This window comes from Protomyctophum bolini, assembly GCF_963924005.1.
Source record: "Protomyctophum bolini genome assembly, chromosome: 17".
NCBI lineage: Eukaryota > Metazoa > Chordata > Actinopteri > Myctophiformes > Myctophidae > Protomyctophum > Protomyctophum bolini.
Window position 1 is genome coordinate 8,635,476 of NC_137878.1, and position 18,767 is coordinate 8,654,242.

General features: G+C 43.7%; 1 protein-coding gene across 1 annotated transcript in view; it reads left to right on the forward strand.

Annotated features, from left to right (window-relative positions):
* pals2b (protein associated with LIN7 2, MAGUK p55 family member b) overlaps positions 1 to 18,767 on the forward strand; it is a 51,409-nt gene that overhangs the window by 22,013 nt on the left and 10,629 nt on the right. Inside the window, exons 3-7 of the mRNA XM_080786891.1 lie at positions 5,148 to 5,248; positions 7,669 to 7,821; positions 13,391 to 13,546; positions 14,319 to 14,546; positions 18,467 to 18,598. Of these exons, the coding sequence (XP_080643017.1) occupies positions 5,150 to 5,248; positions 7,669 to 7,821; positions 13,391 to 13,546; positions 14,319 to 14,546; positions 18,467 to 18,598 (768 nt within the window). The 5' untranslated portion in view covers positions 5,148 to 5,149. The remainder of the gene's footprint in view (positions 1 to 5,147; positions 5,249 to 7,668; positions 7,822 to 13,390; positions 13,547 to 14,318; positions 14,547 to 18,466; positions 18,599 to 18,767) is intronic.

Genomic DNA, 18,767 nt, shown 5'->3' on the forward strand with positions numbered 1-18,767 from the left:
ATGTAACTGGCCCGCCGACCTCCATCTGAAAAAATGTTGTTCCATGAGGGAGGGACCTCCCAGAAACTAAAGATTTGAGTTAAAAACGTTTGAAAGAATATATATATTCAATGATTTGCGCCACATTTTCAAGATTTTTCAAAAACAGGCAGACCTACTGTAGTGCCGCCGCGCTATGAGCTTGTGTAGATCTGCTATTATTTTCGAATAGCTAAAGTATAACATAATGCTTAAAACACCAAAAGGGGGGTCGTATACGTCCGCCGAACTCTATAGGACTTAAGTGTTTGGTAATACGTTCAGACTTGAGCTCGGCTCTGTCATATTCCACAGGATTATACCGGCTTTGTGCAGCGAGCTTTAGTCCCCTCCCTCCCTCGCTCCCTCCCTCCCTCCCTCCCCTACGTTGCGTGCGATAGAAAAGCATCTCGTGGCGGTGGGACTGTGCGGTATATGTACACATCAGTACACGTGTGTGTGTGTGTGTGTGGGGGGGGGGGGGGGGGGGGGTGTGACATAGAGGAGCAAACATTCCTGTGGTTTGGGGACACAAGATCTGACTGGGGGGGGGGGGGGGGGCAAAGGTCAAGGTAGAGCACACGTTTGTGTGTGTGTGTGTGTGTGTGTGTGTGTGTGTGTGTGTGTGTGTGTGTGTGTGTGTGTGTGTGTGTGTGTGTGTGTGTACGTGTACGTGCATTGTGTCACATGACGTCATTATGTCTATAGGGTTCCTTCAAAAAACATGAAGACATTATATGTCCATGGCAGCTGCATGTGAGACCCACACACACACACACACACACACACACATGAGATCCAGCAGGATATTGCACAGTGTCTACCAGAGGACACAGAATCATATAGGAACTCAGTTGTGTGGATTGTGGGATTTAGAAGTACACAATGTTGATTTATGTATGTGATTTTCAACACACACACACACACACACACACACACACACACACACAGTATGGTGGGGTCTCAGCATTGCAATTAAGTGGGGGCGGTGCAATGGCTGTTTTTGTGTTTGCACATGGTTTTTGCGTGTGGAATCTGGATGCATGCACAACACAAGCTGTAAGACTTTAATATCTGACACAATATTTGCAGTGTCCTGTTGCGTTATCTACATGATAGAATGTGTTCTCTAGGAAATAATATTCCATAATTATCTAACCTATATACCTACAGAGTCTATGATATCTTACAGACAGAGAGATACTGTACATGGATGGATAGATACTGTGTAAACGGTGTTTTCATGCTCTAGAGAGCAGGGGTTCTCAACGTTTTTCATATCAAGGCCCATTATTTATTTGGTATTTAACCCATTCTGACCTGAGATCAGATTCACACGAGGTTTCCACTGGACACACACTGGTCTGATTATAACCCATTCTGACCTGAGATCAGATTCTAAAAAAAATGTCAGTCGTTCTTCGATTTTTCAAAAATAGCAGATCTACAAGCTCGTAGCGCGCCACTCGGTGGCGCGCTATGAGCTTGTAGATCTGCTATTTTTGAAATGGGTTAAGCCACGGACCACCATTTGATGACATTATGCCTCTCGGACCCCAAAACGGAAGAATATTTTGTTGTCATTGTTGGATAAGACTTTGTCCACAATTCCATGCTATATTGAAGCTGAATGTTGATCAACATAACAATTCTTCTACCTTCTCTAATAGTGTAGACTTCTTGTAAATTAAGAAATGCACATGTTTTAACGATAATTTAACTCTTGAGAGCGTCATTTTACGCTCTCACGAGTTAAAGGAGCTATATTATGTTACAAGTTACAACCACTCTCCATCATTTAGCATGGGGAGGGACCACCTGGAACCCCCTCAAGGACCACTGGCGGTCCCCCGGACCACTGGTTGAAAACCACCGCTCTAGAGTGAGCTATACTGTGCTGTGTGTTTTTTTGCCTCATCTAGTCGTTATAGGGTTAACGACGTACAGCCTTCTGGGCTGCTTAAACTCCCACCCTTGTCTTTGCAGCAGCATATAAATATTTAAGGCTGGATGTTGTTGAGTGCAGCTTTGCCGTTTATGCAGTGTGTGCGCTCGTGTGTGTGTGTGTGTGTGTGTGTGTGTGTGTGTGTGTGTGTGTGTGTTTGTGTGCGCAACACTGTCAAAGCATATTGCTATAATTTCAAGATAGTTAAGCTGTGGCTGGTCCTAAATGTGCTGTGAGGTGATTTGTTCTCTGTCTCTCTGTCTCTGTCTCTCTCTCTCTCTCTGTAATTCAAAGTGTCCATGGGCTCCATGATGTCATGGACACTAGCTGGGCTCACTTCCTTCCTGGACTACAATTCCCATAATGCTTTGGTCCACTGCTCCTCCTTGTGGATAGGGGGAGGGCTGGCTGTCTTACTGAGACAACATGTAGTCCAAGGACCGTCTAAAGAGGACGAGACGCGAAGACCGTACAGGCGACGCCATGTTGCTCACATGGTGCTCCATGGAAGGGAATCAACATGCGCAGTTGAGACCAGGAAGTTGTACATGCACAGCTTTGGGCATGTACAACTTCCTGGTCTCAACTGCCATGTTTCGTCCTCTTTAGACAGTCCTTGATGTAGTCCAGGAAATAAGTGAGCCCAGTGTCCATGACATCATGGAGCCCATGGACACAAATACTGAAATATCTAAAAACACATATAGGCTTCATATAGTGTTTCTTGTCTCCCAAACATCATTAAAATAAGATCTGGTTGAAAACGGGGTGAAGTGGCCCTTTAATCTAGAGACGGCAGGTTTAATGTGTGGCCACCAGTATTTTGACAGAATTTATTTTATTTTAGTTTTAGCCTTAGTCTAGCCTAGTCCCTTGAATAGTTTTCATTTAGTTTTCTGAAAAAACATTTCTTTTTTTTTTAACATTTTTTGAATACTGTACACATATACTGTACAGAACCCCAAAAGGGATTCCCGTCCAGAAGTCACATTTTAGTCACCTGGGATGTTTTAATCTACAGTTGATTTAGTCGACTAAAAATTTGTTGTGAGCTTGTAGATCTGCAAATCTGTAAAACGACTTGACTTTTACTTACTGTATACTGGAGCTGTTGTCCACTAGTCCCTTCCTAACATTTTAGTCTAGTTTTTATTCATTGACGAAATTATCAATATATTTAGTCTCAGCTTTAGTCATCACAGGTTAGTTTTCATTTACTTTCCGTTTAGTTTTCGTCAGTGAAAAAAGGCAGTCGAACATTTTTCGCCATAGATTAATAGTCGACAAAATTTCAGGGCACTCAAAAAACAGTTGACACAAAACACAGTTAAAAGTAAAACTAAAGTATAGCATACTTGTTGGTTTCAGCTGGAACATGAGTCAAAGTCCCAACCAAGTCTAGTCGCAGCCTCATGGCGAGCAAAATGCAAAACATCTTCACAACAAGAGACAGACAGGAAAAGTAGACACATCACCTGTTGGTGGTTTAGTCATTAGTTTTCTGCTGACAGGACACGTCTACCAGCCACATGACAAGCACCAGAGCAGTGGTTCCCAAACTCTGTATAGCCTGTGACCCAAAAACACAAATTAGATGTTTGCCCGTATGGTCCGATCTACGAGCACCCAACCGTTTTGTGAGCTTGTAGATCGGCTATTTTCCTTTGCGGTGATGAGGTGCTCAAAGTTAAAACTAGTAATGAAGGAGCGGATCCCATTGAGACGGGCTTTACGTCAAGCACACTCCCGAGTAAGGATAGATTAAAAAGCCTTTATCAACTAGACGGGGCTATCGCATATTAAAACAATAAAAAAGACACCGAGAGACTTCGACACACTGTGTCTGCTTCAGGGTGTCGCTATAGAGCATTCTTTTTTTCATTTAAAATTGTTTTGTTGTTTACATATATAGATACAGAGCTTATATACCACCCCCCCCCCCCCCCCCCCCCCCAACAAAAAGTTGTTGTTTTTTCGTTTCACACTAAACCCAACACTTATTTGTAACACTTGTCAGTGCCAGTGTTTAGATTATAAACAGAAGAGCATGTTTAAATAATGCCATGATTGCACCGAGTCATCTGGCTACTCCTCATTGTGAACAAGTAGTAATATTGTATAGAGTATACAGTACTATGCATATACCCTATACCTGGCAGGTGAAAACAAAGCCACCAGATTAGCATTTGAATGCCTGATCTGCATGTGTACAAGTGGACATAGGCAAATATATTCCATAGTGTCTAATTCATCATGGGGGCTCGAGCATTTTTAAATGTAGGAAATCATAAATGGTTGTGACCCAGTGTTTTGGAAACAGTGCACAATAGTATAGTCTAATACTAGTAGAGAGCACACACATGCGATCTGTATAGGCTTTAAGGGTCTTACATAGGCTTACGTAGGGTTTGAGACCCTGGCATTAAGGGGTTAACCGATACCTGCCGAGTCAACACCACACCTCTCTCTCTCTCTCTTCCTCTGTAAGCAGCACAGGGCACTTTGAGAAAATGAGAAGATCGAAGCGGAGTTAATTTGTTGATTAAACTGCGTTGACTTGCAGAGAGCCTGCTGCTTGTATATGAACTGGCTGCTCGGTTTCGAATCGACAGAATTCGCTTCGCTTGTCAATAAGCTTTACACTTGGACTTGACTTATTTGTCCCAGAAGCCGTGTTGAAAGATCAATATTGGCTATTGTTGTGGCTGTTGACCCAACTCTGGCCAAAGGACTTTCATGAGGTACCGAAGCTAAAGACGGTACATCACTGGTCTTGTGTTCACGACTAAATGGTGCTAAAGCTCGATGGTGGAGACGGGGGCGCTGGATTTGAAATGTGATCCATTGCAGAGGACACGGAGGAAGACGCTATACACCTGACTGATCAAGGTCCCGAGAAAACGTTTCTGTTTGAGGAAAGGGAGTTTGAGCATTCTTTAACTTGTTCCTGCAGCCCAACGTTTAATGTCACAAAAAGCCGCGGCCTGCTCAATAACGGGTCTAGAGGATTTAGAACAGACCCATAAAGAGGTCAATTTTGATCCTAACTATCATTTAGCTGGGGACCCCCTGGAACTCCCTCTTCTGGGAACCACTGGCATACCAATGACCTAACTGACATACACTGTTGTCTCTGTCTCTCTCTCTCTCTCTCTCTCTCTCTCTCTCTCTCTCATCCACACAGCCATGCAGCAGGTGTTGGATAACCTGGACGAGCTGCCCGTCTCTATGGGAGCCAACGACATTGACCTGCTGTTCCTGCGGGGCATCATGGACAGTCCCATTGTGAGTTCACTGTGATGGTCTATGATGGCCGCTTGTAAATGTCATTAACCCATTCTGACCTGAGATCAGATTCATACGAGGTTTCCACTGGACAACACACTGGTCTGATTAACCCATTCTGACCTGAGATCAGATTCTAGAAATGTCAGTCGTTCTTCGATTTTTCGTAGCGCGCCACCGAGTGGCGCGCTATGAGCTTGTAGATCTGCTGTTTTTCAATAGCTAAAGCATAACATGATGCTGACACCAAAATGGGTTCCCGTTCAGAATGGGTTAATAGTATTGTAATGTTAGTACACATGTTCTTCATATCATATGCTGTAACTATTTATTATTAATGTATTTGGATCACAATGGAAATAAGTCCTCAGACTTTTTGTGCAATCCTGATAATTCTGTACTGCTCTCCTATGAATTATATCATGAATATATCAAATGAATCAAATAAATAAATAAATAAATCACTCACCAAGGTAGCACACACACTTTAGGAGAGAGAGAGAGAGAGAGAGAGAGCAGAGCAGAGCAGAGGCCTAATTTATATTTATACTAAAAAAACATGACGAAAAAACTATCGACGACTGACCTTTTTTTTCACAGACGAAAACTAAGTGGAAACGAAATTAAAAACGAAGCTACGATGACTACAACTGAGACTAAATATAATGACAAATTCATCAACAAATGAAAAACTAGACTAGAAAATGGTAGGGAAGGAAGGCACTGTATAGTGGACGAGAGATCCAGTACAAGTCAAAAGATGCGCTGTGAGCAGCTTGTAGATGGGCTATTTTCAGCGAGTGTAAAAATCAGCCATTACGACGGCATCGAGGCCCGCCAAAGTACAGTACATGTTAGTCGACTGTATCAACTGTAGATTTAGTCGACTGAAATCTTGTATTTAGTCGACTAAAATGTGACTAAAACTGAATGGAAAACTATTGAAAAGACTAAAACTAAAAATGTCCGTGGCTTGAAAATCAATTTGTGTCGGAGAGTGACGCCCTCATCACAGCACAAAGTATAAATTAGGCCACACGGCCATCCAGATTCCAGCTGCTTGCTTACGTGTATCCCAGGCGCCAATTAAGGTACAGTACGCTTTGGTACAGTACGCTTTGACTAACACACACGGTCCAGGTCACAGTGTAAAGCGCCGTACATACAAATGTATTTCTCTCTCTCTCTCCTGTGCAAACAGTGAACACACACACACACACACACACACGCGACCTGAATTTAAATTACATTTTTACACATCATTTGATTTCATTTTCCTGACGTAGCCTTGCCGAGCCATGAGGCCCCATAGGGGGCAGCTGGAGCCTATCTCCTGTTTCGTTTCTGTATAGCGTGAGGCAGCTTGATGTACAAGTATACACCCCCTGGACATGACACTAGTATGCCCCCCAACCCAACCCTTGATGCTGAGTGTCAAGCAGGGAGGCACCGGGTCCCATTTTTAGAGTCTTTGGTATATATGACCCGGCCGGGGATCGAACCCCGACCTCCCAGTCTCAGGGCGGACACTCTAACCACAAGGCCACTGAGCTGGTTCCTGACGTGCCTAGTAGTAATTCATTTTCATTGAGAGACCAGTGGGAAGGTAAGGAGGCAGACAGGCTAGAGCTGAGCAGCAAGTGGGCGAGATCCATAGAGTGATAGACGCAACTCTGCTAGCTTAACAACTGAAATAATTGAAGTTACAGCCTGTAATATATATTTCATGTTGCTATAGCAAACACAGAAAAATGGCAAGAGCATACTGTGTATTCACGTGAGAAAACGCCGCGCGAAATTGCGAATGCGAGCAAGAACTCAAGCGTTCGTTGTGTTGCTCCTCGTGTGAAAAGACAGCCTAAACACTAACAGGGGGCTCACAAGAATTAACAACACTTATGATATTCTTCACAATCTATGCACACGGAATAACTCTTCCTACTTCCGGGCCGCTTCCCTCCTTCCTTCACAGGTGTTACCAATGATACTAATTAAGGCTCTGTTCCATTTGGCGTGCAGTACGTCAGGTTCTCAAACCTTTTCATTTCAAGGACCCCCGTTAACTCTTGAGAGTGTACAAAATGCACGCGCAGGGGTCCGTTTGGTTCCATTTGTACACACCCACTCAAGGACAATTTGAGACCCTACTTGGTGTAGCGTGTAGAGTGCTTCCAGTGAGCCCAACATGCACACTAGCAGCACCCGGACTCGAATGTTTGACGAGAATGTCAACAGAGCCTTTCAGTTTTCAGCCTATATAGTATCAGCAGGTAACACCTGTGAAGGAAGTATATAGGGAAGGGGGGCCCCCCGAGGCCTTATCAAAATGCCGTGTGTGCATTCGGTGATTAGAGCACCTTGTGTGAAAGGGAGCGGGTTCTAACCTTCGGTCCGTCCGGTCCGGTCCGGTCCCGCTATAGGCCCATGAGAAGCTGGAGGAGGTGAAGCTGGAGGCGGTGCAGGACAACAACGTGGAGCTGGTGACGGAGATCCTCGGAGACATCGACGGCCTCCACGTGAAGGACGACAGCGCACAGGAGCTCTGCAAGATCCTGCAGGAGCCACACTTCCAGGTCAGTGGACATGATTTTTCTTTTTTCTTTTTAGTTTTTCATGTGTTTATGAGGTGACAGTACTATATACTGTACTTCATTAGACCCCTTGGTGTGGTTGTTATGTGCAATGATGTCTTCCCTTTGTGTTTAGGCTTTAGGGTTTCTTCCTGGAGGCTGAAACCTTGACAGTCAAACGTGCCAATTAAAAAAACAGTGATAAAATGACATCTTCCCCTACCCTAACCCCTCCCCCTTTATCATACAACAACAGCTGTGGGTGCAGCTTCATCTTTAAGTACTGTGCTTGAGTACAATTTTGTGGTGTTTGTATACTTCACTACTTGAGTACGGTCATTTCCAATTTCCAATAATTTTACTTTTAGAATTTTAGAGTTTTATTAGGATCCCCATTAGCTGGTACATAGCAGCGGCTAATCTTCCTGGGGTCCACACAGAACATAAAGACATGACATTCGACATGAATGACATTACAGGACAATGATATATAAATAAAATACAATAAAATAAAATTAATATTTGATCAACAATTTCCTCATCCACCTTCTGATTCCCCGTTTTCTTGGAAGAGAAACAAACCATAATTATATCTACCTCAGTTACATATTACTATAGCCTTCCATTCTCCTGGGGGTAGAGATACAAGTAGAGATACAACTTCTACTCCACTACATCTCAGAGAGGCAAATATTGTACTTTTACTCCACGACATTCATTTGAAAACTTTAGTTACTTCTACAAGCTCACAATTGAAATGGGACATTCTGCATAATGAGCACTTTATACTTTGGGTACTTAATGTACATTTTGATGCCAATACTTTTGTACTTTTACTCAAGTACATTTTTAATTCTGGACTTTTACTTGTAATGGATCAGTAAGTTCTAACAGTGCAGTAATGATACTTTTACTTAAGCAAAACAATTGAGGACTTTTTACATCGCTACAGACAGACAGACAGACAGACAGACAGACAGGAGACTCTTGTGTCCTAGTGAAAAGTGGGTAAGTGTAGTGGTCTACATCTGACAGAGTCTCTGTCCCAGATTTTCAAGCACACATTTGGCTGTTGTTTTACCTTAAGTGGGCCAGGTAGGCAGGCAGGCAGCATGCGGTACACATTCCATGGACTTCAGAACACCTTGGTGTGCAACATGTTTGTTTGGGGCACTAGACTAGACCTAATACCACTAAACCTAAAGTGGTACTTTCTCTTAGCATTATGTAACCTCAATGTTTCTCTGCATACCTATAATTAAAAACCCCATTTGTGAACACATCATATATAGACCATAATTGTATAAGCTTGTATTCTATGAAATATAAACTTGTCAGAGTCATTCACTTCCTCCTCAGTGACACCACTTCCTCCTCAGTGACATCACTTCCTCCCCACCAGTGACTAGTCCCGGAAAAGACGCGCTGTGATTGGCCAGTAGTCACTTTGAGTGGCAGGCAGCGTGCCGTGGCTCTGCTATATATTGTTTTTTGTCAAATATGTTTTTATTAAGAGCAGGTTATAAATATTGATATGATTTGTACAGTACAGTATACATTCTTTTTTTTTTCTTTTATGAAAAACAAAAGGGGAAGAGAAAATAAAAATCACACCAGTGTGAAGTGAGGGGCGCTCTTATCATCATACACATCACCATGAATCATCTCATACTGGCCAATCGGAATGCCTGTTGCCTGTGATTGGTCATCTGATTTGCTCGTCTACATATGACGTACATTTTTCCTTCATTGTCAATGGCGTTTAATGTTTTGTTTACATATTTAGTGGAATTTTGACCTAATTTCTCCATTCATTGTCAATGGCAAATATTGAGACGTGTGGGGAAAAAAGCTGTATATAAAATCACACCCATGTGAAGTGAGGGGTGCTCTAATCATCGTACAATAATCATCATCATCAAGAATGGTGGTCCCTTATTAGCCAAGGGTTCCCACAGGCATACATTTTCCGATGTGCTCAGACACATATGACGTAGATTCTCCATTCATTGTCAATGGCATTTAATTTTTGCGTTCAGACAACACATTGCCTGTAATTTACAGTAGGTAATGTTCGTCGACTACCTTTTTCCACTGCAGAAAACTCAACAAATAAAAACTAGACTAGTGGACAAGAGATCCAGTATAAGTCATTTTACACTTGGTTGCATGCTGGAAATAGCCGATCTACAAGCTCACAACGCGTGTCAGCGCGGCACGTTGTGAGCTTGTAGATCTGCTATTTTCAGCAAGTGTCATTACGACGGCATCAAGGCCCCAACAATACATTTTAGTCGACTAAATCAACTGTAGATTTAGTCTAAAACTAGACCAAGACTAAAACATTCCAGGTGACTAAAATGTACCTAAAACGAATTGAAAACTATTCAAGAGGACTAGAACTAAAATAAAAATAATCTGTCAGAATCAACCCTGCACCATAATACACCATAATACTAGCAGGTGGTGGGATCGAGGATAATTTACTGAACACAGGCCACGGCGACCAATACCGGTTAGAGATGGTTGTAGCCAGGCAAAGCCCCTCCACCAATCAGAGCCGCCCATGCTGTTAAGCTTAAGGATAAGACCCCGTTGACCTACAGAGAGAGACACACGAATGGACGGGGGGAAACGATTCATTACATCATGTGGTTAACGGGTTAACTTATACCTCTTATACCTAAACGTCTTTGCCATCTTTGAGGGGCGCTAGCCCCTCCTATGTCCAGCTTTGAGGGTTTGTGTGAACACAAACATTGCTTAAACACAAACATCGACGGCAAAAGTGAGGACGCAAATTGTAACGGGCCGGAATGAGATGATGTTTAATGAGTTCCCCTCACTTCACACGGGTGTGATTTGTTTTTCGACTATTTTGAAACAGCATTTTAAAATAGCCATTCTACAAGCTCACAACGTGTCGGTGTAGATCGGCTAGTTGAACTATTTTAAAATGTTTAAAAAAAATAGTACACTAAAAAAAAAAGGAAAAGTAGTTTAGGGATAAGGGGACGAAAATATATAGTCTTGGCGACCGTCTGCATTTCATTGATTGATTGATTGAATACTTTATTGGCAGAAATATAATCAGTACAGGGTACAAGTCAAACAGAAAAGTAATCAGAACGGGGTACAGTCAAACAGAAAAGTAATCAATACAGGGTACAGTCAAACAGAAAAGTAATCAGTACAGGGTACAGTCAAACACAACTCCAATGTGATCACGGAAAAAAGTCCTTGCGGTCTTGTTTCCATTCAGGTCCTGGGTATTCAATTCATAATCAGGGAGGGAGGGAGTCAGAGCATTCCACACTTGGGCGGCATTGCTGTAGAAGGTAGAATTTGCCCATGTTTGTTTTGAAAGTGGGCGGTAGTAGTACCAGATCGTTGTTCTCGCTTCCTCTTGTATTGTGGCTGTGGGAGTCGCTCACCTTTTTTGAGGTATAGTTTGTCAGGTATGCGGGTACAGAGGGCATAGAGGACAAAGCTGCATTTACAATTTTAAATGTCAGTCCCAATTTCAATTGTTTAACTCTGTTTTCTATACCCGGAGCCACCCCTAGAGACTATCAAAATGGGTTGCAAAAAGATGGGTCATGGGCAGAGGAGTAGTCGAATTAGTTTGTTTTTCGGGAGGTTTGTAGCTTGGTCTTTATTAGTGTCATAGGGATGTTTGAGAACCAAGAGGTGCAAGCATAGTCAGAGTAGGGCTTAATTAGGGCTCCCGCTAGAGTCTTGAGAGCACTTTTGTTAACAAACGAGGACATTCTGACCAGAAATCTTGTTCTTTGGTTTACTTTTTTGATTACCCTTGTTGCCATGCTTTCAGTTTGTTGTCAAGAACACAGCCAAGATAATGTAATCTCTTCTTTGCTGGAGATTACTATGTCGTCAACTCTGACCTTGAAATCATTTCCATTTACTTTACTGAGAGTATGTTTGGACCCAAAAATAATTGATTCCGTTTTTTTTGCCGAGATGCAGTGAGAGTTTGTTATCGGTAAGCCAAGTTTGGATGTTGGAGAGTTCCGAACTCTACCTGCATTTTGTCCCTCCCCCGAGATCAGGAGTGCTGAGTCGTCGGCAAACAGGAACAATGTGCAGTTACAGGCAGCATTCATGTCGTTAATGTAAAGTAGGAACAGTAACAGCCCTAGTACTGTATGCTTCCTTGGGGAACCCCACAGTTCACTGGGAGGGGAGAGGACATGGTTCCTTTGATGTCAACCAAATTATTGTTCTCTTCCCTCCAGGTAGGATTTCATCCAGTTTAATGATGCACTATCAAAACCGATCGCCTTCAGCTTGTCCAGGAGAATTGAGTGATTTTTACAGTGTCGAACGCAACTTAATGCAAGTGGATGGGAGGAGGAATCCGGTGCCGTCTCTATATTAATATATATACTCTAAGTACGTGGCACTGACTGATGGATAAATATGTAATGTGGGCTACTATATTGGAGCAACAGAGGCTGCCACATCTCTTGAGGAATCTGGTAGGGACGTTGTCATGGCCGGCGGTGGCTTTGTTTGGCTGATGGGCGATGAGTTTTCTTTTTTAAGTACATCGTCAGTTTTCACAGGTTTTAAATGAGAATGCGTCTTCAGGGATTAAGGAATACTCGGGACACCATGGTTTTACATAATTAAAGCCCTCGACAGTCAACGACCTGCTAGAATAGAATAACAGTCTTTAGCGTATAGTGGTCTAGGATCCTGGGAACCACAAATGACAACCATTGCGTGGCTTCCTCATGTGTTGACTGTGTGAGGTCATGGTTCAGGTTCAGGTTTATTTGTCATGTGTATATAGATACAGAGTATAAATACAATGAAAATTATTTTGCTCAGAGCACTCTCAGTCTTACATACACAGGACAAACAACATCTATAGTGCAAGAAAAAGACAAAAAAAACAGGAAAAGTGAAGTGACAAAACAGTGCAATACAGTTCAAGGTCATGGACTTGTTTATCATGGGCCCTACGCAGTACGCAGGATAGGTTAGTTCTGGGAACTAGAGATGCACAATATCACCGGTATAGCGTATCGGAATCGGACATAAAAATGCCATATCGGTTATCGGATTGGTCTCAAAATAATCCCCCGATTATTTTCACCGATATTGTCAGTGGCGTTGTACTCATTCAGCAGTGAAAACAGACATACCTGGAGAAGAGTATATAGGCTATTTATTGAGTTCTTCCCGATGTGTGTTCGGTGGTGGTGGCTCCATGTGTGGTCGGTGCGTGGTGCTTCTCTGTAATAGTAGAATCATAAAGTTCTAGTTTTAGTCGACTAAAGTGTATTTTGGCGGTGCCTCGATGGCATCGTGAATTCGTGATGCCTGATTTTACACTTGGTCGCAATGACTTGTGTGTGCGTCAATCGGTGAATGTAATGCACAATCTATGTACAGGTGTGTGTGTGTGTGTGTGTGTGTGTGTGTGTGTGTCTGTGTGTGTGTGTGTGTGTGCGTGTGTGAATGGGAATTAATCTATATCCTTGGATAAAAGTCTCTGACTCCTTGTCTGTCTTTCTGCGGTTCTCTCTCTCTCTCTCTCTCTCAGTCCCTCCTGGAGGCGCACGACATCGTGGCCTCCAAGTGCTACGAGGCCCCGCCCCCCCCGGCCGAGACGACCAATGACGCGGCCGTGAACAGCGCCCTGATGCAGGCCGACGCCGTGCGCATGATTGGCATCCGCAAGAAGGCCGGAGAGCCCCTGGTGAGGAGCGGGGGAACTGTGTGTGTGTGCGTGTGTGTGTGTGTGTGTGTGTGTGTGTGTGTGTGCGTGTGTGTGTGCGTGCGTGCGTGCGTTGGGCCCGCTGTTTTTTTTATAGCCGTTCACCTAGGAATTACGGTTCGAATTGAGCTGGATTGAACAATGCACCGATATCAGCGGCTCAATAGTGAATCCCGGTTATACCGCACGTTTAAAATATCAACGCTTCTAAATATCGTGATGCACGATATGATCGGTGGCATATCGAAATCGGCCATATCGCCCATGAAAACGCCATGTCTGTGTCGGATCGGTTTAAAAATAATCCAGATTTATTCTTCACAGATATTGATGATGCAATAATAATGTGACCGTCAAAAATGGCTCTGTCGCTTTTAACTTGTGTATTTCTAATGTTTGAAGGCAGCGTAATGCGTATAACATCAGAATCGATCAGAATCGCTATCGGCAGATATGACCCTGTAAACAATCGGAGATCGGTCGTAAATAATTTCATAATCGTGCACCCCTATACTTAACCTCTAAAGACTCTTAAACAGACCAGCATCACAATAGCTTTAGCATAACGCTCGCTAGCCGTTTTTTCAGGGACACCCGGAAAAAACGGCAAACGAGCATTCCAAAGCGAAAAATACAAAACGAGAGTCTGTGGTGGTACAACAACAACAACAGACTTTGCCAACAACAACAGCGCCTGCTGCAGGCCGCCCCGGGTGGCTCATTTAGGTCCGTTCCTCCTCCTCGTCTCTCTCAGGGCGTGACGTTCCGCGTGGAGAAGGAGGACCTGGTCATCGCCAGGATCCTCCACGGCGGGATGATCGACCGGCAGGGCCTGCTGCACGTGGGCGACATCATCAAGGAGGTGAACGGGAAGGACGTGGGGAACAACCCCGGCGAGCTGCAGGACATGCTCAAGGACTGCAGCGGAGGGATCACGCTGAAGATCCTGCCCAGCTACCGAGACGCGCCCGCCGCGCCCCAGGTACACACACACACACACACACACACACACACACACACACACACACACACACCCCAGGTACACACACACACACACACACCGTGCCCGCCGCACCCCAGGTACACACACACACAAGAAGTACACAAATGTTGAACTTAAACCCATTTTGACCTGGGAACGATTCTGCAAATGTCTTCTATAGATCCTGACAGTTTTCTTTGAAAAAGCTCTATGTTTTTCTATGTCAGTCGTTTTCAAACGCTTTCACGTCACTTTTCACGATTCTTCAAAAATAGCAGACCTACAAGCTCACTGGCCTCAAGTTACCGCCTATGGTAACGGGAGGGAATGTGTTAAGGACATTTTCTTCACTCTACAATAGCGCATGCACGCACGCACACAAACACACACAGACACACACACACACACACACACACACACACACACACAGACAGACAGAGGGAAGGCACACCCACTGGTGTAATTGGCCTGTGGCTTGGCCCACATCCCAGTATCTGCACATAATCTTACAGCTCTAATTAATCACAAACCGTACCGTTCATAGATATGCGTTCTGTCACAGTCGAAACCACAACTGGCATCTGCTTGATGCAGAACAATGTTTGTTCCCCCCCCCCATGCATTCTTATTCCTAAGATAGGAATGACTCGCATACCGAATACCACTATACCAGTCGCATAATGTGATTTGTGCAAATTTGTCGTTAAACCCCATGTGACTCCACCTTCGTGCCACTCCTGTTCTCCGAGCTCGCACACCTGCGTGTAGACGAGCATTTAATAATAAAGCATAGGAAGGAACAAAGCACGCCAAAACCGTCAAAGCACCTGAGAGTGTGCTACGAACAATGTACATACTTTGTCCTTGTTGCCATTCTTTATGTCTTTGCTACCCAAAAAGCCAAACAATTTGACTCTTTTGTACTTACTGAGATTTAATAATAGCCTACAATATTGAAACGTTGAATCACCTTCAACAGAGAGGTTTCTAAAACCGCAATACGCACGCACGCGCGCACACACACACAGTAATGGTGTGTTCATTGAACTGTGGGAGTGTACAGATGTGGTTGTATTTGTACACTATCCGAGTTTCAGACGGATGAATTAACGATGAGTATATTATATAAGAAAAACCGAGGGCGCTTTATGTAACAGCTGCACATGCTGGGCCGTTATCCCATTTTGAGCCGGAACCCCTTTTGGTGTTATAGCACTATGTTATGCTTTAGCTATTGAAAAATAGCAGACCTACAAGCTCATAGCGCGCCACCGAGTGGCGCGCTACGAGCTTGTAGGTCTGCTATTTTTGAAAAAATCGAAGAGCGACTGACATAGAAGACATTTTTAGAATCTGATCTCGGGTCAGAATGAAAACTGTCAGGATGTAGAAGACATTTTTAGAATCTGATCTCAGGTCAGAATGGGTTAAAGTGGGGTGCTTTCTTTGTCCCGTAAGGCAGTGGCGTGGATAAACTACTCACATGTTGTACTTCCAGTAGAAGTATCAATTACCCAGTGGCGTGGATAAAGTACTCAAATGTTGTACTTCAGTAGAAGTATCAATTACCCCAATGTAGAGCTACTCCGTTACAAGTAGTAAACGTCAAAACGTGCGGAATTCAAAATGTGTTTGAGTAAAAAAGTATTGGCATCAAAAGTAGAAAGTACTCACTGTGCAGAAAGTCCCATTTCAAGTTGTCAAATGTATACAAATCCTTTGAAAATAGAAGATGTAGATCGGCTATTTTCAAATGGTTGAAATGTATATATATAGGGCCAAGGTTGTGTGTTTTAGTAATAACAATCAAAATGTACAAAGCAACGAGTAATTCACGTTTTCAAATGTATTTAGTGGAGTAAAAGTCCAATATTTGCCTCTCGAGATGTATCAGTGGAGTAGAAGTAAAGGTTACTGGAAGTTGGAAACACTCGAGTAAAATACAAATACCTCAAAATTGTACTTATAGCACAGCACTTAGAGTAAATGGACTTGGTTACTTTCCCCCCACTGCGTACAGCACAGCACAGCACAGTACAGCACAGCACAGCACAGCACAGCACAGCACAGCACAGTACAGTACAGTACAGCACAGCACAGCACAGCACAGTACAGCACAGTACAGTACAGCACAGCACAGCACAGCACAGCACAGCACAGTACAGTAGAGGACGGGTGCTTTGTCCTGTACATACATAGGCAGCCCCCGATCACCAGCACATCAACCCTGAGAGCTCCCGGTTAATAACACCCCAGCAGCTATCTAGGTCAAACTCTCTGGATTTGCTCTCTTTCACACTGTATGTACAGTTTGTACACTCCTGCCTTAATGCGCACGCACACGCACGCACGCACGCTCGCGCACGCACGCACGCACGCCATTCAGTGTCGATTTTAGTCTACGGAATCTACAGTTGATTCAGTCGACTACAATGTATTTCGGCGTAATGGAGTGATGGCTGATTTTACACTTGCTGAAAATAGCAGATCTACAAGCATGCTACAAGCCACTCCTAATATGCCCAGCGTTCCGGGTCTGGATCGGCCTGTGCTGAACACAAACATTGGCTTGTGATTGGCTGATCACCCCGTATAGCGATGATTTAATTGGCTGAGCAAAGTAGTTACAGGCCTATACATATTGAAGATAAAAGTGAGGGCAGAAAAGTGACGACGCCAAAAGTGATTGGCCGGAATGACTTTGGTGATGATTTGATTGGCTGAGCACGGAATGCGATGTGTGACACAACGTGTGGCGGTGTGAGCTTGTTGTGAAACTCTGAAAGGTTTGGCCCTTAACGCCTTTAGTTGGGGTTTTTTATCTCTGCGTTGTTATTCATGTAGTGACTGTTTCACTGCTTAATGTCTTATGCTATGATGTTTGTTTAGACTTTGATGGTGTTTTATGGTTTTGCTTTTTCTTTATTGCTATACAAAGCACTTTGCACTGCATTTTATGCCATGAAAGGTGCTATATAAATAAAGTATATTATTATTATTACAGTACAGTAGCTAACACCTTAATGAATGTGTGAAATAATGTCCGACTTAGTGAGGAACAGGAATTTCAATGAGCCGCCCTTTGACTGACTGTAACCGCAGAAACCGAGAAACTGAATGGAACGCGACGTCAAATCCCTGCCCGTGTTCTGGGCTCGGGGCGTGTTACGCAAGTCGACGGCTTTTTTTACTGCCGTGTTTTATTGCTTCCTCCCTCGCCACTCGTTTGGCCAAAAACTACTTAGCCAGCTTGGCTTGAATGTCTGCTCGTTGGCATGGTGCAAAACAGCTGTGTCAGGACACTCAATATTATGGGTGTGAAAAGTGTGAATGTGTCACCGTAACTGCATGTCTGAATGACTCAGTGAGTATGACCTTCACTCCTACTGGCATATCGCAGTCATGTGCATGGGCGTGTGTGTGTGTCAGTGTGTGTGAGTGTTTTTATTATTTATTTTCGTACACTCTCCAATGCAGAGTTTGTATCCAAACTCCACCAGAGCCACCCATCGACTTCTCTAATATACGGCAACCTTCCCCGTGTTTCTTCACTAGTCCGATCCAGAAGAACACGAGCTTGTAGGGTCTGCTATTTTTTTTAAATCGTGAAAATGTGGCTCAAATCTTTGAATGTATATTCTTTCAGAGTTCAACGTTTTTAACTAAAATCTTTACTTCTGAGAGGTTCCTGGAACATCACATTTTCAGATTGGTGGGGGGGGGGGGGGGGGGTCGGTGGCCAATTACATATCATTTTTGGGGTCCTTGACATGAAATATTGAGCACCACTGGCACTGATACAGAAACATAAGGTTAAACCGTCAGGGTTTTGAAGACATTTTTATTAATTTCGACGTCAGGCCTATTCTAAAAGCAGTGCTTATATAGTCTCCTCTCGGTGTGTCTTCCTGTGACTACAGGTCTACGTGCGACCGCACTTTGACTACGAGCCGGCCCACGACAACCTGATCCCCTGTCGAGAGGCGGGGATGTCGTTCAAGAGAGGCGACGTCCTTCAGATCGTCAACAGAGAGGACCCAAACTGGTGGCAGGTGAGACAAACACACACAGACTGGTATAGACTGGTGTAGACTGGTATAAACTGGTGGCAGGTGAGACAAACACACACAGACTGGTATAGACTGGTGTAGACTGGTATAAACTGGTGGCAGGTGAGACAACACACACAGACTGGTATAGACTGGTGTAGACTGGTATAAA